The 21,640-nt window shown below is 60.0% G+C and overlaps 13 protein-coding genes across 13 annotated transcripts; 6 read left to right on the top strand and 7 right to left on the bottom strand.

Moving 5' to 3' along the window:
• Positions 1-815: 815 nt before the first annotated feature.
• On the top strand, positions 816-2,378 carry OSTLU_30481 (predicted protein; the record flags this gene model as incomplete). Its single annotated transcript, XM_001416853.1, has 1 exon — positions 816-2,378. The coding sequence occupies one exon, from the start codon at positions 816-818 to the stop codon at positions 2,376-2,378; it is 1,563 nt and encodes a 520-aa protein (XP_001416890.1).
• A 41-nt stretch (positions 2,379-2,419) lies between these two features.
• On the top strand, positions 2,420-3,651 carry OSTLU_30480 (predicted protein). The gene has a single exon (XM_001416852.1). It carries the CDS (start codon positions 2,551-2,553, stop codon positions 3,625-3,627), a length of 1,077 nt encoding a protein of 358 aa, XP_001416889.1. The 5' UTR covers positions 2,420-2,550; the 3' UTR covers positions 3,628-3,651.
• A 37-nt stretch (positions 3,652-3,688) lies between these two features.
• Positions 3,689-4,411, bottom strand: OSTLU_30479 (predicted protein; the record flags this gene model as incomplete). The annotated part of the gene is made up of 1 exon (XM_001416565.1): positions 3,689-4,411. The coding sequence occupies one exon, from the start codon at positions 4,409-4,411 to the stop codon at positions 3,689-3,691; it is 723 nt and encodes a 240-aa protein (XP_001416602.1).
• Positions 4,412-4,782: 371 nt separating this feature from the next.
• OSTLU_30478 (predicted protein) lies at positions 4,783-5,511 on the bottom strand (the record flags this gene model as incomplete). The annotated part of the gene is made up of 1 exon (XM_001416564.1): positions 4,783-5,511. The coding sequence occupies one exon, from the start codon at positions 5,509-5,511 to the stop codon at positions 4,783-4,785; it is 729 nt and encodes a 242-aa protein (XP_001416601.1).
• Positions 5,512-5,959: 448 nt separating this feature from the next.
• On the bottom strand, positions 5,960-8,615 carry OSTLU_30476 (predicted protein; the record flags this gene model as incomplete). The annotated part of the gene is made up of 2 exons (XM_001416563.1): positions 5,960-8,451; positions 8,589-8,615. The coding sequence occupies 2 exons, from the start codon at positions 8,613-8,615 to the stop codon at positions 6,265-6,267; spliced, it is 2,214 nt and encodes a 737-aa protein (XP_001416600.1). The 3' UTR covers positions 5,960-6,264.
• Positions 8,616-10,162: 1,547 nt separating this feature from the next.
• Positions 10,163-10,495, top strand: OSTLU_8464 (predicted protein; the record flags this gene model as incomplete). The annotated part of the gene is made up of 1 exon (XM_001416851.1): positions 10,163-10,495. A coding segment is annotated over one exon (333 nt), but the record flags the coding sequence as incomplete, so codon positions are not given.
• Positions 10,496-10,651: 156 nt separating this feature from the next.
• OSTLU_92401 (predicted protein) lies at positions 10,652-11,419 on the bottom strand (the record flags this gene model as incomplete). The annotated part of the gene is made up of 1 exon (XM_001416562.1): positions 10,652-11,419. One exon carries the CDS (start codon positions 11,417-11,419, stop codon positions 10,652-10,654), a length of 768 nt encoding a protein of 255 aa, XP_001416599.1.
• A 25-nt stretch (positions 11,420-11,444) lies between these two features.
• Positions 11,445-13,434, bottom strand: OSTLU_49043 (predicted protein; the record flags this gene model as incomplete). The annotated part of the gene is made up of 4 exons (XM_001416561.1): positions 13,367-13,434; positions 13,107-13,211; positions 12,944-12,989; positions 11,445-12,856 (listed from the first exon to the last, which is right to left on the bottom strand). Exons 1-4 carry the CDS (start codon positions 13,412-13,414, stop codon positions 11,445-11,447), a joined length of 1,611 nt encoding a protein of 536 aa, XP_001416598.1. The 5' UTR covers positions 13,415-13,434.
• A 204-nt stretch (positions 13,435-13,638) lies between these two features.
• OSTLU_92399 (predicted protein) lies at positions 13,639-13,998 on the top strand (the record flags this gene model as incomplete). Its single annotated transcript, XM_001416850.1, has 1 exon — positions 13,639-13,998. A coding segment is annotated over one exon (360 nt), but the record flags the coding sequence as incomplete, so codon positions are not given.
• A 402-nt stretch (positions 13,999-14,400) lies between these two features.
• Positions 14,401-16,335, bottom strand: OSTLU_24196 (predicted protein; the record flags this gene model as incomplete). The annotated part of the gene is made up of 1 exon (XM_001416560.1): positions 14,401-16,335. One exon carries the CDS (start codon positions 16,333-16,335, stop codon positions 14,419-14,421), a length of 1,917 nt encoding a protein of 638 aa, XP_001416597.1. The 3' UTR covers positions 14,401-14,418.
• An 837-nt stretch (positions 16,336-17,172) lies between these two features.
• On the top strand, positions 17,173-17,928 carry OSTLU_92397 (predicted protein; the record flags this gene model as incomplete). Its single annotated transcript, XM_001416849.1, has 1 exon — positions 17,173-17,928. A coding segment is annotated over one exon (756 nt), but the record flags the coding sequence as incomplete, so codon positions are not given.
• A 683-nt stretch (positions 17,929-18,611) lies between these two features.
• Positions 18,612-19,238, bottom strand: OSTLU_7355 (predicted protein; the record flags this gene model as incomplete). Its single annotated transcript, XM_001416559.1, has 1 exon — positions 18,612-19,238. A coding segment is annotated over one exon (627 nt), but the record flags the coding sequence as incomplete, so codon positions are not given.
• A 670-nt stretch (positions 19,239-19,908) lies between these two features.
• OSTLU_30469 (predicted protein) lies at positions 19,909-21,614 on the top strand. Its single transcript, XM_001416848.1, has 2 exons — positions 19,909-20,031; positions 20,235-21,614. Exons 1-2 carry the CDS (start codon positions 19,948-19,950, stop codon positions 21,540-21,542), a joined length of 1,392 nt encoding a protein of 463 aa, XP_001416885.1. The 5' UTR covers positions 19,909-19,947; the 3' UTR covers positions 21,543-21,614.
• The last annotated feature ends 26 nt before the right edge of the window (positions 21,615-21,640 follow it).

Below are 21,640 nucleotides of genomic sequence, written 5' to 3'. Positions count from 1 at the left end.
GATCGGAGTACCCGTCGCCGCCCGGCTCGTCGTCGTCCCCGTCCCCGTCCCCGTCCCTCGCTCGCGTCCCTCTCCCTCGCGTCCGTCGCCCCGTCCTCGCGCGTCCGCGTCGATCGTTCGCGAGTGCGCTCAACCGTCCCATCGCGCCGTCGCATCGCGCGCGCGACGTGGACGCGCGATTCACCGACGCGTTCGCCGCGCGCGCCGTAACGGCTCTGCTTCCGATCGTCATCGCGCTCGCGCTCGCGCTCGCGCGCGCCGACGCCCTCGCGAGACGCGCGGTCGCGACGCACCGCGCCCTCTCTCGCCGCGCACCGCTCGCGCGTCCGCGCGAGTCGCGGCGTCGACGCGCGCGCGGCGTCGCGCGGCGTGCAGTGCCGGTCGCGTCACATCGCGACCGCGGCCGGCGTCGCGACTCGCGCGCGATGCCCGCCGCGGCGACGCGCGGCGAGGACGACAGCGCGACGTTCGACGTGCGCGTCCTGGGCGACGGCGCGCGCGGCGACGGCGTCGTCGCGCGGGTCGACGTCTCCGCGCGCGGGTTGCGCATCGATCGATTAATCGACGACGACGACGGCGCGCGCGGACGCGCGGGCGCGCGAACGCGACGAGCGATGCTGGGGAAGTTTCCGCTGTCGAGCGTCGCGCGCGCGCGGACGCGAGGCGCGGACGTGGAGCTCGGGGTGGTGGTGGTGGGGGAGACGAAGGCGATGCGGTTGCGGGCGAGAGACGCGCGCGAGGCGGAGGCGCTCGTGGAGGCGATGTGCGCGCGGGGGGGGGAAGGTCTGCGCGCACGATTGGATCGTGATGCCAGGATGACGCCGACGGCGTCGACGTCGGGGTCGTCGAGCGCGTTGGTCAGGGATCTTCGTGAGGAGAATCTGTTGCTTTCGGACGCGTTGCGCGAGGCGGAGGCGGAATTAGAGGCGGCGAGAGCGCGCGAGGGGGCGGCAAAAAGCGGCCGAACAACAGAGGAGGGATATTTCGATAACTCAACGGTGTCTTACGAGATCAAGGTGCGGAATCTGACGAAGAATTTGGAGTTTCAGCAAGAACGCGCGGCGCAGCTTCGGTCCGATTACGATGAGCAGAGACTCAAGCTCGAACGCTATCGTTCGCTCGAGGAAGTCATGGGTCGAGAAAACGAAGCTCTGCGCAAAGATTTACAAATTGCAAGCGAAGAACGTGATAAGGCGATGCGAAGAGCCGAGACTTCGGAGATCATGGCGGCACACGCTAAGAATGAAGTCTCCGCGTTGGGAAGCGGCGAGGTGTCCGAGTCGGCGTTAGTACAAGAAAACCTCGAGCTCAGACGTGAGATTGCGGTGATAAATTCCGCGAAATCTACCGCAGATGAACATTTAAGGTTGACGCTGGCGCACTTGCGCGCGGCGAGGGACGAAAACGTGCGGTTGACGGAGACGCTTTTGAAGAAAACGGAAGAGAGCTTTGCAAAGGAGGCGCGTAACGCTGAACTGGAGCAAATGATCGATGGCGTCACCTTGCGGGAACACACGAGCTCGAAAGAGCTCGCCATCGCACTTCAAGAGCGCACAGATGCGATCAATCGGGCGAAAATCTTCGAAAAAGATGTCAAGCGGTTGAGCGGTGAAGTTGAGCGCTTGGTGGCAAAAATTGGCGATGCCGAACGAGCGGCGGCGCGTGAAAAAGAAGAGATTCGCTTCGAGTGCGCCGAACAAGTACAAGATCACGCGATGCAAGTGTCAAAACACACTGCGTCTGCGCGCGATGCCGCGGTTGAGGCGCAAAAACAAGCGACGATCGCGAATTCTGCTTTGATGGCGAAGCAAGAGCTCGAGTTCGAGCTTCACGAGGAACGGCGTCGACGCATCGATCTCGAGCGTCAAATCGCGCAAATCGAAGCGGCAAAACAAACCATCGCCGATTTTACCGCCGATGCCGAAGCCTCGGTGCTGCGCTCGATTCAAGCCCAGCGCGAAGCCAACGTGGAGGTGCAGCGTCTGAGAATAGAAAAGCACGACTTGCGAGGTCGTCTCGCGGCGACGCCCTCGCCTTCGAGCGCCGACGAGGCCTGGCGCACCCAACTCGGCGCCACGATTGACTTCCATCGAACGCTTCGTGGTAGTCCAACGTCGACACCGACGACGCAAACCCGCGCAAGTTGGTCTCGCGTCACCGATCTCGGCTCTGGCGCCGCGTTCGCGAGCAAGGCGACGCCGTCGTCGGCGCAGCAGCGCCTCGACGAGATCAAATCCGAAATCGCTCTCATTAAGCGCCGTCAAACCCCGGTCAAGACCTCGCTCGAGACAAAATTCAATCTCGAAAACGGTCCGCGCGTGTCCACTGCTCCTAGAGACGTGTACGACGACGACCGCGTCGCCGACTCGACGCCGTAGGCTGTAATCTCAAAAAAGTCACTCGACGTCACAACTCCGCACCATGCTCGCCCGTGCGTCGCCGGTCGCGCCGTCGACGCTCCGCGCGAAGACGCGCAAACAGACGTTCTCGACGACTTCCGCGCGCGTCGCGCGCCGTTTCGACAGCATCATCGACGAAACGCTCGCAGAAATGGCGACGGATGACGAGTTTCAGACAGCCAAGACGCGGCTGGAAACGCTCGGACAAAAAGCGCTGACGAAGGAAGAGCGCGCGCGACGACGACGGGCGCTGGACACGATCGGGGTGCCGTCGTTCGAGTCGTATCTCGAGACGCGAGGGGGGAAGGCGCTGATTCGCGAGCCGACGACGATTTTACAAGTAAACATTGGGTTGTATTGTAACCAGGCGTGCGCGCACTGTCACGTGGAATCGTCGCCGTTGCGCACGACGGAGGTGATGGATGCGGCGACGGCGCAAGCCGTGGTGCGCGTGCTGAAAAATTCTTCGAACGTGAAGACGTTGGATCTCACTGGGGGGGCGCCCGAGTTGCACGAGCAGTTTAGATTTCTCGTTCGCGAGGCGAGGGCGCTCGGCGTCGACGTCATCGACAGGTGCAACTTGACGGTGCTGTACGAGGAGGGGCAGGAGGATTTGCCACAGTTTTTGGCAGAAAATAAGGTCAAAGTAGTCGCTTCGTTACCATGTTACAGCGAGGCGAACACGGACGCGCAGCGAGGAAAAGGGGTGTTCGAAAGATCCATCGCGGCGTTGCGCGACTTGAACGCCGTCGGATACGGGGTCGAAGGCTCGGGGCTCGAGCTCGATCTCATGTATAATCCTGGAGGAGCATTCTTGCCACCGGCGCAAGAAAACCTAGAGGTGGCGTACCGCAGCGAGTTGAGAGATACTTGGGGCGTGGAATTCTCGCGATTGTTCACGTTGACGAACATGCCCATCAAGCGCTTTGCCGATTATTTGCATCGCGAGGGCAAGACGAGCGAGTACATGAGTTTACTCGTCGAAAATTTCAACGTTGCGGCTTCGGTGGGGGTAATGTGCCGTGATCTGATCAGCGTGTCTTGGGATGGAACGCTGTACGACTGCGACTTCAACCAACAACTCGACATGCCGGTGCGCGATGAGAAGAAGACAATTTTCGATCTCGACTCGTGCGACGACTTGGTCGGCTCGCGCATCGTCGCGGACAACCATTGTTTCGGCTGCACCGCGGGCTCGGGGTCTTCGTGTTCGGGGGCGACGATTTGATTTCATCTGTTCGCTTGCTTGTAGTGTATATCGTATTAAAAACAACTAACCTCCACCAGAACTACTTCTTACTCTTCTTTCCTTTGCTCGCCGTCTCGACGACGACTTCCTTGTGCGACGCCCACGAGAGGTACGTGTTCCATAACAGCGCCACGACGTTAGCGGCAGCGACTTGCAAGTTCAGCGGAACGAAACGGAAATTCAAGAACTGGAAAGGGATCCAGATGTTCCAGTTCGCCATCACCGTCGGCGCAAAATCTTGCTTGAGCTTGGGAACGATTTCGCTCGCCTTGCCTTCGATCGTGAACAGCGAGCTCAAAAACACGCACAAAAACGCCGGCGCGAACAAACCTTGATCTAAAACCAAGCTGATGAACGCCTTGGCGCTGCCTTGCGCGGTGACAATCTTCCCGAGCGTGCCGTACCAAAAGTGCAGCGCGGGTCCAACCAACGCGCCGCCGAGAAACGTAAACACGCCCGCCCGACGCCAATCGATCCCCTTCTTCGCGGCGTCATCGAACGAAAACTGCGCAAACAAATCACCCAACGCATTCAGCACCCCACTCGTCGCGCACTTCGTCGCCAACGGATTCTTTTCGAGCGCGTTGAGATACGCCGCCCACAACGTTTGAACGCCGCCCGCCGCGCCGTCGCCACCGCCGTCGCCACCGCCGCCGCCGCCGCCGCCGCCGCCGCCGCCGCCGCCGTTCCCACCGCCCACGCTCGCGGACTTCCCTCGCGCCGCGCCTCGGCGCGTCGCCCCGACGCCGAAGCGCACCGTCATCGCCTTCCCCGCGCCCGCGCGTCCGCGTCCGAACGCCGCCGCCGCGACGCATCGCGGCGTCGGGGTCGCGGCCCGCGCGGCCCGCGCGCGCGCCATCGACGCGCACGCCATCCCTCCGCGCGTCGCGCGCAGCATGTCGCGCGTCTCGCTCTCGCGCCAGCGTCGCGCGTCGTCGCGAACGTTTCAAATTTCAGTCGCGGGCGTGCGCGGGCTGGACAAAACGCATTCGCGAGTTTCGAACGCATAGCTCTAAATCACGGTAAATGCGCAGAAAACTCGACAAGAAATATATATAAGATATATATGAAAAGGGTTTAAGAAATTGAAAATTATTCTTGAATTTGCTTGAAATTGTGGGTCGCTCAGTAGTGTCATTCCCCATGCTCGTGCCCGTGCTCGTGCAGCAGCGGTTGCTCCTCGAGTTTGATGGTCTCGACTGCGGATTCAGCCATTTTCTCCATCTCCTCCTCGATGTCGGCGACTTTGATACTGAGGTCTTCCAGGTTCAGAATCTTCGTTTCGCAATGAGATCCACCATAACCAGCGTTGCAATCGCAGTGTGGCTTGTTGCCACTTGCCGTTGTGCCTTCATGACACCAACCGTGGCCGTTGCAGCTTACCGAATCACTTGATTTCGGACGCGGCGGTATTTTTGCGCACGACGGAATGGACACTTGATTGGAACTTGATGTGTCTGATGATGTGTCACTTGATGTGTCACTTGATGTGTTGTCAATTGATGTTTCACTTGATGTGTCACTTGATGTGTCAATTGATGTTTCACTTGATGTGTTTCGCGAGCCAAGCAGCGCGCGACCTCGGCTTTTAGACTCGGATAGGCCGGGCGGACTCGCCGCGCACAAAGAATCATCAACCCAGTCTTGAATTGGACAACCAGAGGATTGGATCGAGTCGCCACCATAACCAGCGTCGGCCAGTTGAGCGTGAGTGTTCACGAACATCGTCGCCCCGATCGCACAGACGCACACGGCGCCGCACGCGACGAGCAGTTGCGTGAGAGTAAACGTCCGTGGTCGTCGTCCTGTTAAAGGTTCGCACTCGTCGGCAGCGCCGCGTTCGATGGAGTCGTACGCGTTCATCGCCGCGACGCGTCGAGGAGTGAATTGCTGACGCGGACGCGTGGAGGAGTGAGTGAATTGCCTGCCAACCCCGCGCGAGAATCAAATCAAACATGGACCCATACTCGCGGGTGTTGACACGGGTGTCGCGGGTGTCGACATGGTCGGTCGGACATATGGAGCCTCACTATTTGGCCGTATGACCACATATATTAATTGATTTATACCTATCATCCCGCGAGATCCCGGGGGTAAATTACAGTACGGTAAATTCCTTATGAAAAGGGTTTAAGAAATCGGCGTTGCGCAGGCTGGACAAAACGCATTCGCGAGTTTTGAACGCATAGCTCTAAATCACGGTAAATGCGCAGAAAACTCGACGAGAATTAAAAGTATTAAGTGTTCAGCATTCGGCCACTGGTCGCCGGTCGACTGCCTGCCTGGGTGCCGGCACTGCGACGCGCGCGATGGGTGGGCCGTACTCGGGGACGAGCTCGCTCGCCGCGTTCCTGCGCGTCGGCGCGGTGACCGCGGGATTGACGTACGGGATCGTCGTCAACGGATTCACCGGGCTGTTCGGGCGGTCGTCGGCGAAGAAGTGAGCGAGCGCGGAGGACGGGGCGATTGATGGGTGATCGAGCGGCGAGGCGAGAGGCGACGCGCGCGGTGACGAAGAGCGAGATTTGATTGTGATATATACGAAGTAGTAGATCTAAGACGCGCGCGACGCGGCGACGACGCGCGCGACGCGCGGCGCGCGCGAGCGCGACGCGCTCACTGCGCGAGATCGCGAAGACAGGCGACCCAGCGGTCGAGGGCGACGACGCGACGGCCGTCGCCGACGTCCATGGAATCGCCGAGATCGTCTTTGCCGTGACGCGCCATCTCGAGAAGCATGAATAATCGCTTAATCGGCACGCGGTCGCCCGTGAGGGCTTGGAGCGCTTGACACGCCCGCGGAAGATCGACGGCGTCAAAGGCGCCGAGCTCGGCGAGCACGGCGGAGGTTTCGCTAGGGCTCAACTCGGGAACGTGTAAGGAGACGTTGAAGGCGGCGTTGAGACCCATGTCCTCGAAAACGAGTGGTAACGACGTCGTACCGATCACCAACAGCTTTCGTCCGGGTGGGGGTTGACGTTTGAGCAACACCAAGAGCGCCTGCAAGACGACGTTGCTAAAGCGCGGGCCGATGGCGACGTACTCGAGCAAGCGCTCGATATCGTCCAATACGATCAACGAGACCGGCGACTTGTAGGCATCATCGAACAATTTTGCGAGAGCTTGACACTTCGCCGCTTCGGAGGCACCGACGAAACCGTCTGAGGTCAAGAGCTTGGTGAACGGGAACTGCGACTTGATCGCGAGCGCGGCTGCGAGCGCCGTTTTTCCACTCCCGGCGCCACCTTCGAGCAAGCACGTCAGCATGGGAGTCTTCTCCGACACCCTGACTTGCTCGATGAGTGACTCCATGGTCGAGACGAGCTTTTCGTACTTTTCTCCGTACGAAATCATTCCATTCAACATGCACCGTTCGAATAGATCCGTCGACGCCCCAAACGCTGGTTTGACCTCGAGCAGCGCGAGCTCGAAATCTGCCATCGTGACTTTGATATTATCTTCGTCAATCGGTGCACCGATATCATTCATATCCACTTGCCTCGTCAGCGCGAACGACACCGCGGATTTCACCAAGCCTTCAATCTCAGCTCCGCTAAAGTTGCCCGTGCGCTTGGCCAATTCCGCCAAGTCGACGTCGCCGCCGAGAAACTCATTTTCACTCATCTTATTCGAGTGAATGTTCAAGATCTGTATCCGTCCGTTCTCATCGGGCAAACCGATTTCGATGTGCACCTCTAAGCGACCGGGGCGCAAGATTGCCTCGTCCAACATATCCTTTCTATTCGTCATACCGATGAGCAAGATGTTGTTCAACGCGTCGACGCCGTCAATCTTCGTAAGCAACTGGTTGACTATGGAGTCGTGCACGCCTGTGCCACTCGAAACACTTCCACGAGATTTACACACCGCATCGATCTCGTCGAAGATTATGATGTGCAAATCACTATCGTCTCCGCGCGCTTTGTACTCGGCTTCGGCGTCTTCAAACAACTTACGAACGTTTTCTTCCGATTGTCCGACGTACTTGGACATTACCTCCGGCCCGTTCACGATTTTCGGCTCTTTGCCGTTCAACATTTTCCCGATTTGCCTCGCGATCAGAGTTTTGCCCGTACCCGGGGGACCGTGAAGGAGCATACCTTTGACGTGTTGGATCCCGAGGCGTTGCACTACGCTCTGCGGGAAAATTCTCGACGAAAACGCTCGTCGAAAGATGTCCTCGAATTGTTGATCCAGACCCCCGATTCCGAGCTTGGAAAAACTAAAATCTTTACTCTTGAACAACCCTGTGTTCATCACCGCCGCTTTTTGACCTAAAATTTTTATACCGCTATTGGACGACGCCTCGTACACGACGGCCGTCGACGGCGTAAACATCCCTCGCAGCGATGTCACGCCTTCCCTCGCCCCCTCCACGACGACGTGATTCACACTAAGCAAATAATTATTCCCACAGTACTCAACCGCCGCCTTTTGTCCCACGGTGAACACCTGCGAGCTAAATGTCCTACGCAAAATCGTCGTCATCGAATTCGCGTCCACGCCCTCGTGCGCGTTCTTCGCGATCAAACTCGCCGCTAACGCCGGTCGCGTGAACTCCAACTCGATCGTCATTCCCGCGCAATCGAACTCTCGGCTCGGCGGTTCGTACTTTCGCCACTTCACCGCGTCTCCGGTGCTCACTCGCAGCTGTTTTCGCTGCACGCCGTTGAGTCCCACCGCCCCCGGCGCCACCTCCGCGCTCGCGCGCGTCAAAAACACGCAATCGCCAATCTCCACGTACGGCGCGCACGCCTCGACGTCGGCATCGTTCACGAACGCGCAGTTCGTCAGCGCCAGTTCCTGCGTCCCGCGCGCGTCGCGTCTCCGTCAGTCTTCGTCGTTTCATCGTTTCACGATTCGACGCGCGATTCGATTCGCAATCTCGAATCGCGCTCGCTCGCGCTCGTCTCGCCCTCGCGCGCCGCGCGCGCGCGCACCTGACTCGGGCAGTTCGCCACGCGCATCGTCCCGCTCATCGCGCGTCGCGCTCGACGCGTCGATCGACCGCGCGTCGCGGATTGCGGTCGCTCGGCGGCACTCGGCGCCGCGTCGTCGATGCGCGACGCGCGCGACGCTCGATCGAGCGCGCGGGACGGGACGACGGGACCGGCGCTGAGCGCGAGCGAGTCCGCGAGCGCGCTGAGCGAGAGCGCGTCGGCGAGCGCGTTCGCGAGCGCGGCGGACGACGCGGAATTCGCGCCGGTGAAACCGCGACACGCGGGGACGAAAGCGGCGCGCGAAAGGAATCACTGCGAAGCGGGCGTCTTCGCCCTGGCGCGAGGGTGGACGTTGCTGCTGTGCTGTCAAGGACCGAGCCGAGGGAAGGCGAGGGGAGATGGAGAGCGTTGTTGAGTGCGCGAGGCGCGCGCGGGGACGAGACGCGGAGGGCGCGTCGAAGGAAGCGAGAGAGGGACGGAACGCGTGCGCGGGGAACGCGGCGGAGACGACTCGGTTGAGGGAAAACGAGGGATGTAGAATGTTGATGGAGATCGTGCGCGAGATGGGGACGATGGAGGCACGCGGTGGGAGGGAGGAGGAGGCGCGGGCGAAGTGCGCGATGTTCGCGTTGCAAACCGTCGTCAACGCGGGGATGGACGATGGCGAGTGTTTGACCGAGGCGTGGGAGTGCGAGGCGATGGAAGATGCACTCAAAGCCGTGACTTCACTGCGCGGGATTGGAGGGGCGAAGACGCACGGATTGGCGTGCGTATTCGTGGACGCGTGCGTGAAGCACGACGGCGCTCGCGCGGAGAAAGTCGTGGATATGGCGCAGAGTTTTTGGCTCTCGCTATTGCGTGCGTCAACAGAAGTTGAAGAACCCGAGAATGTCGGCGGTGGTACGCATTTGATGACGCTGATTCGTACGATATGTTGCAAAGGAGGCGGTTTACCAAAACTTTTCCGCGCGTTATCGCCGAACGGTGCTGAAATTTCTGCTCTCAATGAGGCCATGCTTCGCGCGCGTCTTGTCGAGCTCGCCGAAGATGATTCTCGGGTGAATGAGGTCATGGAAAGTACGCACAAAACGAATCTACCTCAGATGGTGTTTACGTCCGAACAGGCGACTTTGCTGCATTTCATTGCTGCATTGTTGAACGACAAAGATGCGACGTCGTACGTCGACATTCCTCACTCCGAGATACGCGAGGGCGAGCAACCACCACTTTTAATGCCAGAAGGCGTTTTAGCGTTTCTATTAGATACCACCTCTGTCGTCGCCGCACGGTTCGAAGCCGCGGTAGATGATGATGAGCGAAAAGTTGCGCTGTCGATACTCATGGAGTGCGTGAGTATTTTGCGCGCGATGAGTGAGCGCGAGGTGAAGCCTCATGCTGGCGACACCGTCGCGTGTTTAGCGGCAATGGGTCTCGTCAGGCTTACCCTATCGCTTCTCGCGGCGTTACCTGCACCAGAAGGTATAGGACAGACGAGTAAGGCAACGGGACCCGCCGCCGCTCCGAAGCTCAAGCAAAGCGTGCCGGAAGAGTTGAAGAGCGACGTCACGTATCCGTCTCGAGTCCCGTGGTCTGGTTACAGAGTCGACCTGATCGCGATTATTGGAAACGCAGCGTTCAATCGCGCGCGTGTCTGTGACGATGTCGCGAATTTGGGAGGATTACCCATAGTGTTAAATCATACGAGAGGCGAAGAAGGCGAGGCGTACCTCCGAGAGTGGGCGCTTTGGGCAGTGCGAAACTTAACGCAAAGTAGTGAGCTGGCGCGCAGTAAAATCGCCGAGCTTCAACCTCAAGCCGTAGAAGAAAGTGAAGAGCTTCTCTCTAGAAGTCTCGGCGTCGAACTGAATAGAGAAACTGGAAGACCGAGAGTGGTGAGGCGAGAACAGATGCCCATCGAGGACGTCGCGGCGCGGAGAGAGAATGACGACGCCGAGCCCGCGATCCCAACGAATTGGAAAGTCACAGAGCTCTGAATTAGCTGACATTAGTTATTTCCTACATTTGTACCTTGTAAAATACAACGAAGACCAACTAATGCTACTCTATTTCCTTCTAGACCTCAGCTTTTGAAGGACGACGCAAACAACCGTCATCGCCGCCGCGACAAACCACCGATTGCTTCGACTCCTCGAGTGCGCTGATCCACGCACTCGTCGCTCTGAATCTTCTAGTTCCCTCAACGCCACCTCTAACGTAAACGCTCTCTCTATCCGAATCACGCTCGCCGCCACCGACCCTGTGCTCCCAAAGCCCGTCTCCACCGCGCGAGCACCGTGCCTTTCGTAATACTTCAGCAACCGTCCTCGCCCGATCTTCCCATCCACCTCCACGCTCGCCTGCAACCGAGTGATACCTAATTTCCCCGCGTGCGCCTGCGAAACGTACATGAGATACGATCCAAGCCCTTCGCCTCGCCGTCTCGGGACGACGCCCAGGTGCGCGCCGTACCAGCTATCCGCGTACGCGCACCCACACGCAAAACCGACGATCGCACCGCGACGTCCGCGCGCATCGAGCTCGCGCAGGACGAACCACGTTGTTTCGCGCTCTTCGTGGAGCCAGGTGACGCGATCGAAGAAGGCGTCCTCGGTCTCGCCATCGTTCGGGACGCACTCGTCGTTCGGGACATCGTTCGGAAAACATTCGACGTGCGCGGCGCGGAGCTCGGGGAAGAGACGCCGCGCGGCGACGTGGTCGATGATGTCGATGATGAGCATCCTCGTCCGCGCGCGCGCGCGAGGTGGAGGACTTCGATCGTGAAGGGAGTGGGAGTGCGGGGAGTGACGCGCGTCGGTTGGCTGTCTATTCATAAAGTGTTGAATGAAGAGAAGGCGACTACTGCCCTTCTCCCGCTAAGATTACGTCGTCAATCTTGAGAATGAGCTTGACGACTTGCGTGGCGAGCAAAATTTGTTGCTGCTTGCCGATGAGAGTCTCGAACACGCCCTGAGACTTCATGTCGTTGGTGCCAATTTCTTTGCAGTCGACGCCGAGGAACGGATTCTTGTCCTTCAATTGCTGCGCCTTGATCGTGGCCACGCTCTCGATCGGAGGAAGGCCGCTGTTTTCGGCCAAAGCGTTCGGAACAGCGTCAAGAGCGTCCGCGAAGGCGCGCATGGCGTATTGCTCGACGCTTGGAATCTTGTCGGCTTCCTCCTCGACGGCGATTGCGCACGCAACTTCAGCAGAACCGCCGCCGTACACAATGTTGTTCGATCGAACCAAGTTGCGAGCAACACAGATCGCGTCATGCAGAGAACGCTTCGTTTCATCAACCATCATTTTGTTGCCGCCGCGCACGAAGACTGTGACCGCTTTGCTCGCGGCGCAGTCTTCAATGATTACCATGCGTTCCTTAGTCGTTCCAAACGAAACCTCCTTCACCATGCCCGCTGAACCGAGTTTCTCTGGCGTTAACTCCGTGAATCGCGGTACGATACGACCGCCAGTGGCGATAGCCAAAAGCTCAAGCTCGACACCACCGACCCAGCGAATGGCGGGAAGCTTTTGCTGCATGAGCATCGAATTTGCCTCGTCATCAAAACCCCACTGGCAAATGACGAGCGTCGCGCCACAGTCCTTGCATTGCTTCACCATGTCGTTAAAGTACTTTTCTTCTTGCTGACGGAGCTCCTCGTACTTTTCCGCCGTGTCGATTTCAATCTTGTGCTTCGTCTTCGGCTTTGGCGGCTCAAAAGGGCAAGTCAAGATGGCGATCTTTGCGTCCTTAATCTCCTTCGCCATCTGCGGGTGGCTGATGTCCTTGTCCAACACGATACCGTTCACCAACATGGTATCTTCTAGCTTGCCGCCCACCTTGCCTTCAACCTTAATCAAGTCTAAGTTCACATCCTTACGTTCTAAGTCGGCCACCGCCATCACAGCCTTCACGCAAATCTCTGCCATTTCGCGCTTGCACCGGTTCACAATCTTACTACTCAGCGTCGTCATACACGTTTGAATTAACGGTTCGATATTCTCCGCATCGAATTCGAACTTTTCGCTGATTCTTGCCAGCTCCTTTGTCGCCACCTTGGACGCCATCTCGTAGCCTTCCGCGATTCGAAGGGGATGGATACCGCGGTCAAGAAGTGACTCGGCTTGCTCCAACAGCGCGCCCGCTAAAACCACCACGCCGGTCGTCCCATCACCGATCTCGTAGTCCTGCGACTTGGACAGCTCAACCATGAGCTTACCGATCTCATGTTCGACTTCCATTTGATCCAAAATAGTCGCTCCATCATTTGCTGCGAGATAAAATGACCGTCAGTCATCGCGTTCGAAAGTCAAACCTCGCGAGCGCTTCGCCTCGAGTTTCGAAATCGCACACGCACTTATCGTGATGTCGCCGTCGCCAGACTGTAAAATCTTATCCATACCCTACGATATTTCGCGACATCGCGTCGCCTCTCGTCAGTCGCCGCGCGAATGAATCGCGTCTCGCTTCGCTTTACGAAAAAGTCAAACGTCGCGCGCGTCGCCGCGTCTTCATCTCACCTTTGGCCCGAGCGAAGACCGAAGCGTTCGAGCGACGCTCTTCGCCGCCGCGATGTTCGCTTTCTGAGCATCGATCCCGCGCACGCGCGTTTTCGCTCCTTGTTCCTGCATCGCGTAAACGACAAACGCGTTCCAGCGTCAGTGTCCCGATCGCATCGCGCGAGTCCTTCACCATCGCGCGCGCACGTCGCGCGCGCGCGTCCGTTCGTTCGTCCGCCGCGCGCGCGGATACCGCGACGGCTCGTTCGTCGCCCTCGCACCTTGATGATGATGAACGGTCGCCCGAACTCATCGAACGCCAGCGACATGGTTCCGTCGCGGGCCGCCGGGCTGATTGTGCGGCGTCGTCGACGACGATCGATCGATCGACCGACCGACCGACCGCTGGGGCGGGGTGGTTCACCCACAGTACAGTAGTAGTGTTTTACCGTCTATATTAATACGTACGTCAGCTACCGACGTTGTCTACGATGCTAAGATAGTAAAACACAGGATATTAATCGTGTTTACTCGTGTTGATGTGTGTTGATGTGTGTTGATGTGTCTTGGCGCTCGAGCGCCCGGCGTCCGGGCGAGGGGGTCGCCGTCGGTCGCGGCGACGCTCACGGCTCGGTCGTGTCTCCACCTTCCTCCTGGCCCGCGGCGCCGGATATCTTTTCCCGATAGAATTCGAGCTTTGCTATCGTTGGATCGACCAATGTGGCGCGGATCTCACGAATTGCCCCGCTCAACGTCTTCGGACGCTCGCTCAACGGTGGCGTGCGGCGACCGCGCCGACGCCGCTTTGGATTTTTCACGGCGTGAACGAGATGTTCCTTTGCACCGCTTCGCTCGCTCATCGCACGATCCACCTCGAGGGGTGTGGACTCCGTTAAGACCTCTTCGCCTTTAACTCGCGCGTCTTTCGTCGCCGCCGCCGTCGCCGTGACTGCCGTATTGATGGCGGTTTCCATCGACAACGCGCGGCGTTTCGACCCCCCTTTATTGGAGGGATCGTCGTCGTTTCCGTCGTCATCGCGCGTTCCGGTCGACTTCCGGTCGTTGACGTGGCTAAGACGCATACCGGCGCGCGCGTGTGCGTAAACGGTTCGACTTTCCGCGACGAAAACGGCGACCGGCCCCAGTGGTAAAAGTATTTTAGTATCATGTGCCACACTGATTGCGCATACGAGAGCTAGACCGCAAAAATATGGTCGACGCTTGTGATTTTCTACCTCGCGCGCGGGCACGAGCGCGTGTGCGAAGACTTGTTGAATGATTGATTGATCGATTAAAACGTAGGCGAGTTTCCATTCTTTCTTCGGTTGCTTGTTTACGACGAGGCAAAGACGACGACGGTGCCGGAGGCAGTGCCTGCGGCGAAGGAACCTGCGGCGTAGGGCTGCGCTCGAGCGCCGACGTCGCTGACGGCGACACACGTGACGCACGCGCGTTCGGTGGATTCGGGAGACCAGCGAGCGACAATTTCGCCGGATGAATGCCGAACGAAGTCCACGTCGCTCGCGTCGGCGCCAGAAGCGCAGAGCAGGGCGCCCGCGGTTGCGATGGCGGCGCCAGAGTTTGGCGCACACGCTTTGGCGACGGTTCGCGACAACGGATACGGCGCAGCGGTAGACCACGCATATACGTCGCCTACACTAGATGTTGTGATGATCTCACTCGTTGATGCATCATGCAAGACAGACGTCCACGAGGGTTGCGAATCACTCGCGACGTTCATTCGCGTAGAACGCCCGTTCATGCGCAAGTCAAAAACGCGCAAATCGTTCGAGGCCGCGGCGACGACGGTACGACCGTCTGATGAAAACGAAAGCCCGCGAATCTCGGATGCACCATGTGAGTACATCACCATCGGAGCCCCGCCATTCATGGCGATGCGTGCGTCCCAGACCTTGATGTCGCCGCCCGAGCCCGCCGCGGCGACGAGTTGCTCCGCGTCTCGGCCAACCTTGGTGAGCGTCTTCACGCTCCACGGTGCCGCGTGTTCGCCTTGCGTAAGCGCACCAAAAATTTGGCCAGTAGCGAGATCCATTTGCACGATTTGTCCCATATCTGTACCCACGCAAACGATGCGCTCGTTCATGACCGTCGTCGCACTCATGCCCCTGGGTGCGCGCATGAGTGCCGCTGGCTTTCGGCTGTCGGGTGCCCACAAGCGGAGACAGTCGTCAGCGCTTGCAGTCAAAAGTGATAAGCCACCCGGACCATCGATAAAATCGAGGGAAATCAATGACTTTCGCACATCCAGCTTTTGAAATGGTTGCATAGCGTTTACGGCGATTTCAGACGTCGACGGCTGCTGATCATTCAGTGGCGAGCCTTCCTCGCGCACGACTCGTCTCTGCGTCTCTTCGTTCGAATGTATCTCGTTTTCGAGAGTTATCAATTTTGCCACCCCTTTAGACGGTACCGTAACATTCAAGTCATACGGTTGTTCGTCGCTCGTGCACTCGAGTAACTGTCGCTGAATCGCCGCGGCTCTGGCGTACAGGTCCGCTTCCTCGCTTTGAAGTTGACGCAAAGCGCGTGTGACATCGACCGCTTCGCTTTGTCGCTTTGCAATCTCACGCTTGACTTCGACCAACTGCGCTGCAAGTTCCTTGGGTGTCGTCGCCAAAGGTTCCATGACGAGCGGTGACATTCGAGCAGACACCGTCGCGCCCTGCACGCGTCCCTGAAACTCGCGCCCGTCCGGCGTCACACACGCATTACTGTACATCGCCGGAACACCACGAAGTGGTGACTTTTCACGAAGGGGGATCGAGCTCGGCCACGGCACCGCGTTATAAACCGCCGGCGTCGGCGGTAGGCCGTTCGTGTGCGCCAACGGCGCCAACCGCTTCTGTTCGCTCTGCGTCGCCCAAAACGTCTTCGACTCACTCCTATCCCCTTGCATCGCAAACGTGAAGCTATCCGTCGTCGTCGTCGTCGTCGTCGTCGCCTCCACGTCGGCGGTATCAAAATTCTCCCCGTCCTTCGCCTTCTTCGCCGCCGGCGTCGACGCCCGCCTCGCGCGCTTCCCCATCCCTCCCTCGCGCTCCGCGCTCAGCTCCACGTTCTCCAGCGATCGCATCGCGTTAATCGGCGTAAAGTTAAACGTCTCCGTCGCCTCTCCCGCGCCCGTCTCGCACCCCCCCCCGCGTCCGTCCTCCGAATCACCCATCGCCTTCGTCCCCTTCGCGCTCGATCGCGCGCTTCTTCGTCGCGTCGCGCTCGCGCCGCGCGCCATCTCCCGATCCCGACCGCGCGCGTTCGCCGCGAATCAACGCGTCGCGTCGCGTCGCGTCGTCGTCGCGCGTCGTCGGCGCCTCGCGTCGTCGTCGCGCGCGCCGTTTTGCCGTCGCGCCGATTCGTTTCCCGCGCTTCGTTCCCCTCGCCCGATCGGCGCGCGCCGCGCCGTTTTTCGTGCGTTTCGTCCATCCACGTTTATAGCGTCGAGCGCACGTTAAACGCGTGATCTCGCGCGCGCGGTCCGCTTTATCGGTGTCTCGGGTCCGCGCGCGTGATGGTGGTTTCGGATCCGTGTGTATGGGTATTTCGCGCCCGCGCGCCCGCGCGCGCGACGTCGATCGTCGCGTCGGCGTCGCCGGATCGTCGCGATCGGGGCGACGCGCGGGCGACGCGACGCCGGCGCGCGCGGGCGACGACGCGCGACGCGCGCGCGGTGCGACGCGAACGTCGCGTCGACCGCGCGTCGCCGCGATCGCGACGCCGACGCGACGACGACGCGCGACGCGCGAGGGGGGCGAGGACGCGAATGGACGTTTCGGCGTTGACTCGGGAGGCGCGGGCGCGGGCGCTGGAGACGGCGGCGGGAGGGGGGCGGGACGGGGAGGCGCGCGCGCGGGCGTGCGAGACGGTGGGATGGATGGCGGCGAGCGCGACGAGGGAGGAGGCGCGCGAGGCGCTGGTGCGGCTGGGAGGGAGACTGGCGCGAGGGGAGGAGGCGCGCGAGGAGGCGCGCGAGAGCGCGGCGCGAGCGATGGGGAGGATTTTGGAGAGGGTGCGCGCGATGCCGTCGACGTCGACGTTTTTGGCGCTGGATGCGGACGCGCGCGATGCGGTGGTGCGCGCGCTCGGGGGGTGCGCGAGAGAGGAGTGCGCGGAGGTGGCGATTTCGGCGCTCGGCGCGGCGCGCGCGGCGGCGCGAGATCGAGCCGACGCCGTCGTCGTGGTGCGCGAAATAATCGCGCCGAGCTTGACGCATCGTTCGAGTAAAGTGCGTCAACACGCGCTGTGCGCGCTGCGGGAGACGATGTCGGCGAGCGGGTACGACGACGTCGCTTTTCATCTCACGGGTGGCGGATATCGAGGCGACGACGACAGTCGTCGCGTGAACTATTTTGGCGCGCTCGCGTGCGATCGATCGCCACTCGTGCGCATGGAATTCATTCGATTATGTGGAACGATTGTTAATGTCCGTCGCGATGATCAAATGCCGCGAGTGCTTCCTTACATACTCGGTGCGTTGAAGGATGACATCGACGACGTGCGCGCCGTGGGCGAAGAAGTCGCGCATTCCTCGGCGGAGGATTTTGAAGATTTGGTGTGTCGACACCTCGGCGACGTGCTCGTTCCAGCGCTCAATGAGCTCAGCGCGCACGCCAGCGTCGGTTGGCGCGAAGATGTCGTGCGGCGAGTGTTGGATTTGTTGGAGGCTGCGCTGCGCGTCGCCGGAGAGCGAGCGACACAGTTTGTCCCAAACGTGCGCGAAGGTTTACAAGAGGTGCTCGCGGTGGAAACTTTCGATGAAAATACGAAGCGACGAGCGATCGAAGTGGAAAAGTGCATGATTAGCGCGCACGTACAACAGTTTTATTGACAACTTTATTGCTGCTGTTCTTGAGCATCCGTCTCGGGCTCGCCGACGCGAGCCCACAACGCCAAGCCACCGCCTCGACCTCGCGCGGCGATGCACTTATCGTCGGTGTACACGAACTTGAAGAAAGGATTGGCACCGGGCTTGGATGCTTTTACGTCCGATTTCTCTATGTTACCTTGCCCAGAGCTCGCGCTTTGCTCGGCGGCTTTCACGGCTTCCCATTTGCCGTCGTCTATATCCTTCGACCACGGTCCTAGGGAACCGAGCGCTAAGCTCACGCGCGTAAAAGTGAATTCCAACATGTCCAACTTTTCGCGCCAGATGAATGGTCCGTCGAAAAAGAACTTAATAGGGCCGAGGTAGATTCCGTTGCGAATGCGTCCCGAGTTCAAGTCAAACGACTGCACGGCGGGAATGGGAAAGTAGCTCCCACCACCCGTTCGATTGACGTTCGCCGCAACTTTCTTTGTTCCCGTGGTGTAAATCAATCGCCACTGACCGGTCAATTCCTCGCCTTTGACGTTGTCCTTGTCTTTGGACTTTTCGAGCGCAGAGATGGAGGTGAAAATATCGTCCACGTACGCCCGTCGCGACTCTGCGGCGAGGTGCAACGTCTTCACGGGATCCGGCTTCGCCGACGGATCGTCACTCAAAGCCTTTTCCACGACACGAGCGGCGGGACAGAATCCTAAAATCCCTTGATCGTCGTGTCTGAACGCAGCTTTCCCGTCGTCGAAGACGATGACCCCACCGCGCTGCACCAACAAGTTGCTATCCTTCGGCGTCAACGCTTCCCAGTTATTGAGAATTTGAATCATGTTGTTCAATCGCAACGTTGCAAGCTCAAAAGGCCGCAAGTAACCGTCTCCGAGCGTGAGTTTCATCGCCTTGCGAATCGCCGGAACGTCCAGGTTGCTTCCTTCCACAAAGATTTCATCCTTATATTTCGACCCAAAATACCCCCCGAACACCGCCGGAAGCGTCCCGGGCGACCCAATCCCCGCGCACATCAGCAACAATTTCGCGTACCCGTTCACAAACGGCGTCTTGTCTTCCATCCACGCGAAATCCCCTCCCGCGCGTCCGAGTCCCGGCGCGAAACCGAGCGCCTCGTGACACTTCCCTCCCTCATCCGCGTACAAATTCTCCAGCGGAAACCTCGTGCGCTTCGAGAACTCCCTCGCCGCGTCCGCGCTCCCGATCCCGATCGCCACCACGCGCACGCCCGCCCGTTTCATCGCGTCCAAATCGTCCACCAATCGCTGCGCGAGCTCCCACGAATCGAAATCCCCAAACTGCGTCAAAAACAGCGCCGCCACGCGTCCCTCGCGCGCGATCGCGTCCCCGACCGCGTCGACCTCGACCCCATCCACCGCGCGCGCGATTTTCACCTCGCGCAGCGCCTCCAACGCGTCCACGGCCGCGTCGGACGTCGCCGTTGCGGATGACGTCGTCGTCGTCGCGCGGTTCGCGCGCGTCGCCCGCGCGACGCGCGTCGCGCGCGTCCCGCGTCGCGCGCCCGCGCGCGCGTCCACCGCGCGTCCCGCGCCGCGCGCCGCCGTCGCGCGCGCCATGTCGCCGCCGCCCCGTCGTCGTCGTCGCGGTCTCGCGCGTCGCGCGTCGCGTCGCCGCGACCGACCGACCGACCGACCGACCGATCGATCGCCCCGATCGATCGATCGATCGAGTCGACCCGCCCACCGATCGATCGATCGACCCATCCACCGATCGATCGATCGACCCACCGATCGATCCACCGATCCACCGATCGATCGATCGAGTCGACCCACCCACCGATCGATCGACCCACCCACCGATCGATCGACCCACCCACCGACCGATCACCCACCGACCGACCGATCACCCGATCGACCCACGCACCGATCGATCGATCGATCGATCGACCCACTCGACCGACCCGCGCGATCGCCGCGCCCGCGCGATCGCCGCAACATCCCGCGAGGGGACGGGGCGCACATCTCCGCGCGCCGCGTCGCGTCGCGCGCGTCGCGTCGCGCGATGGACGTCGACGCGCGCGACGCGCGTCGGCGCGCGGCGACGCGCGCGCCGATCGGACACGTGACGCTCGCGATCGACACCAAGGTGCGCGCGCGCGGACGACGCGCGCGGGGCGAACGACGCGCGCGCGAAACGAACGCGTCGAGGGATTGGCGCGATGTCGTCGCGACGCGCGCGGGCGCGCGGCGCGAGCGCGCGATGCGAACGACGCGAAAGGAACGAGGAGGGGCGACGGTCGAACGCGAGCGATGGACTGACGATGGAACGGACGCGCGCGCGAGGGATAGGCGTCGACGAGAGGACGACGGGGACGACGCGACGACGCGGGAGGGACGACGAGCGACGCGGGCGCGAAGCCGTTGCCGGATTACGAGGCGTCGCAGATGCCGGTGTACGATGGGGAGACCGTGGGGGAGTTTTGCGCGCGCGTGGTCGGGGTGCCGAGCGTGGATTCGAGCGTGGAGTTGTTGTGGGGGACGATCTTGTTGCCGGAGACCGAGGCGTTGCAGCAGTTGGTGATCACCAAGCCTTGGCAGATCGACTTTAGGTCGGGTAAGGAAAAGTTATTGCTGCGTCTGCCTCCGGGAGTCCAGCCGTCGAGGGAGATGGAAAAGTATATGAAGATTAAGGAGGTCGTCGTCGAGCCGCGCGAACTCGAAGTCGCCCTCGCGAAACCCGCGCAGCAGAAAGTAAAAGTGGCTGTTGCGGCGAAGAGAAAGCGATCGAAGGCTTCAGTCGACGACGATGAAGTGCTCGAGGATGACTTAGAAGCCGCGTTGAGTGGGTTGGTGTCCGTGAAACAACCTCGTATCGGCGGAGCCAACGCGGACTTGAAGAGCGAACCAGTCGCCGAGGCGGTGAGAGACCCATCGCCTGTTCCTCTTCCTCCCTTGGTCGAGGTACGGATGATACGAGAATCGATGGACGAGTTGCGCAGACCGCGTGGGACGCGGAAAATGCGACCTCTGATTGATTTCTACGCCGACCTCGGGAAAATTCCAGAAGACACATACTTCCGCAAGGTTCCGCGACACGTGCAAGTGGCGGATCGTTATTGCTCCTTCTTTCTCAACGACGTTACAGACGCGGGCGAAGAAGCAGAGATCGCTAAGCAGCTCGCTGCCCTGTCTGATCAGAGGCGCAGCCAACGTGTGTCGCATAAGAAGGTTACGCGAGGTCCGTCGGCGTTGGCGGCGCCGGCTCATCCGTACGCGAACTATCTCGGCATGGCGGCCATGCAAGAAAATCTATTAGCAGCCATGGAAAACAAATCATCCATGATTGCGGAGCGTAGTGGCTTCCGTGGCTTGCAGGGTCCAGTGCCAATAGAGAGAATGAAGGCTGTTATCTTCCAGACCAGCACCATCGGCGACGTCGTCGCAAAGATGAAACAGCAAGCAGACGAATACCAGTTCGACATGAGCAGGGTACAATCAAGCACGTTTGGTTGTTTGTACTACATGCGTCTCATCAATGAGGCCTTACAATCGATCGCGCTGCTTCCAGCGTCCTTTGCCGATCCAAATTCAATCGCGGAAATACGTCAACAAAGCTCGACGGCGACGTTTGTGCACGACTGCCACGCATTTTCATGACGACGCGAGCCCGTTTGTATCATACCGATGTCCACAGCCAACAATCACCGTAGCAGTATAGTACCATGATAATACATATCTGAATTCAATATGAACCG

This window comes from Ostreococcus lucimarinus, chromosome 3 (genome assembly GCF_000092065.1).
Source record: "Ostreococcus lucimarinus CCE9901 chromosome 3, complete sequence".
NCBI classification, from domain to species: Eukaryota; Viridiplantae; Chlorophyta; class Mamiellophyceae; order Mamiellales; family Bathycoccaceae; genus Ostreococcus; species Ostreococcus sp. 'lucimarinus'.
Note: the sequence above shows the minus strand (reverse complement) of the source record. Positions and strands in the feature narration are given on the sequence as shown.

Coding starts and splice junctions, on each gene's coding strand:
- OSTLU_30480 (XM_001416852.1), top strand. CDS start 2,551: ATGGCGACGGATGACGAGTTTCAGACAGCCAAGACGCGGCTGGAAACG.
- OSTLU_30469 (XM_001416848.1), top strand. CDS start 19,948: ATGGACGTCGACGCGCGCGACGCGCGTCGGCGCGCGGCGACGCGCGCG. Junction 20,032..20,234: donor CGCTCGCGATCGACACCAAG/GTGCGCGCGCGC, acceptor CGCGAGGGATAG/GCGTCGACGAGAGGACGACG.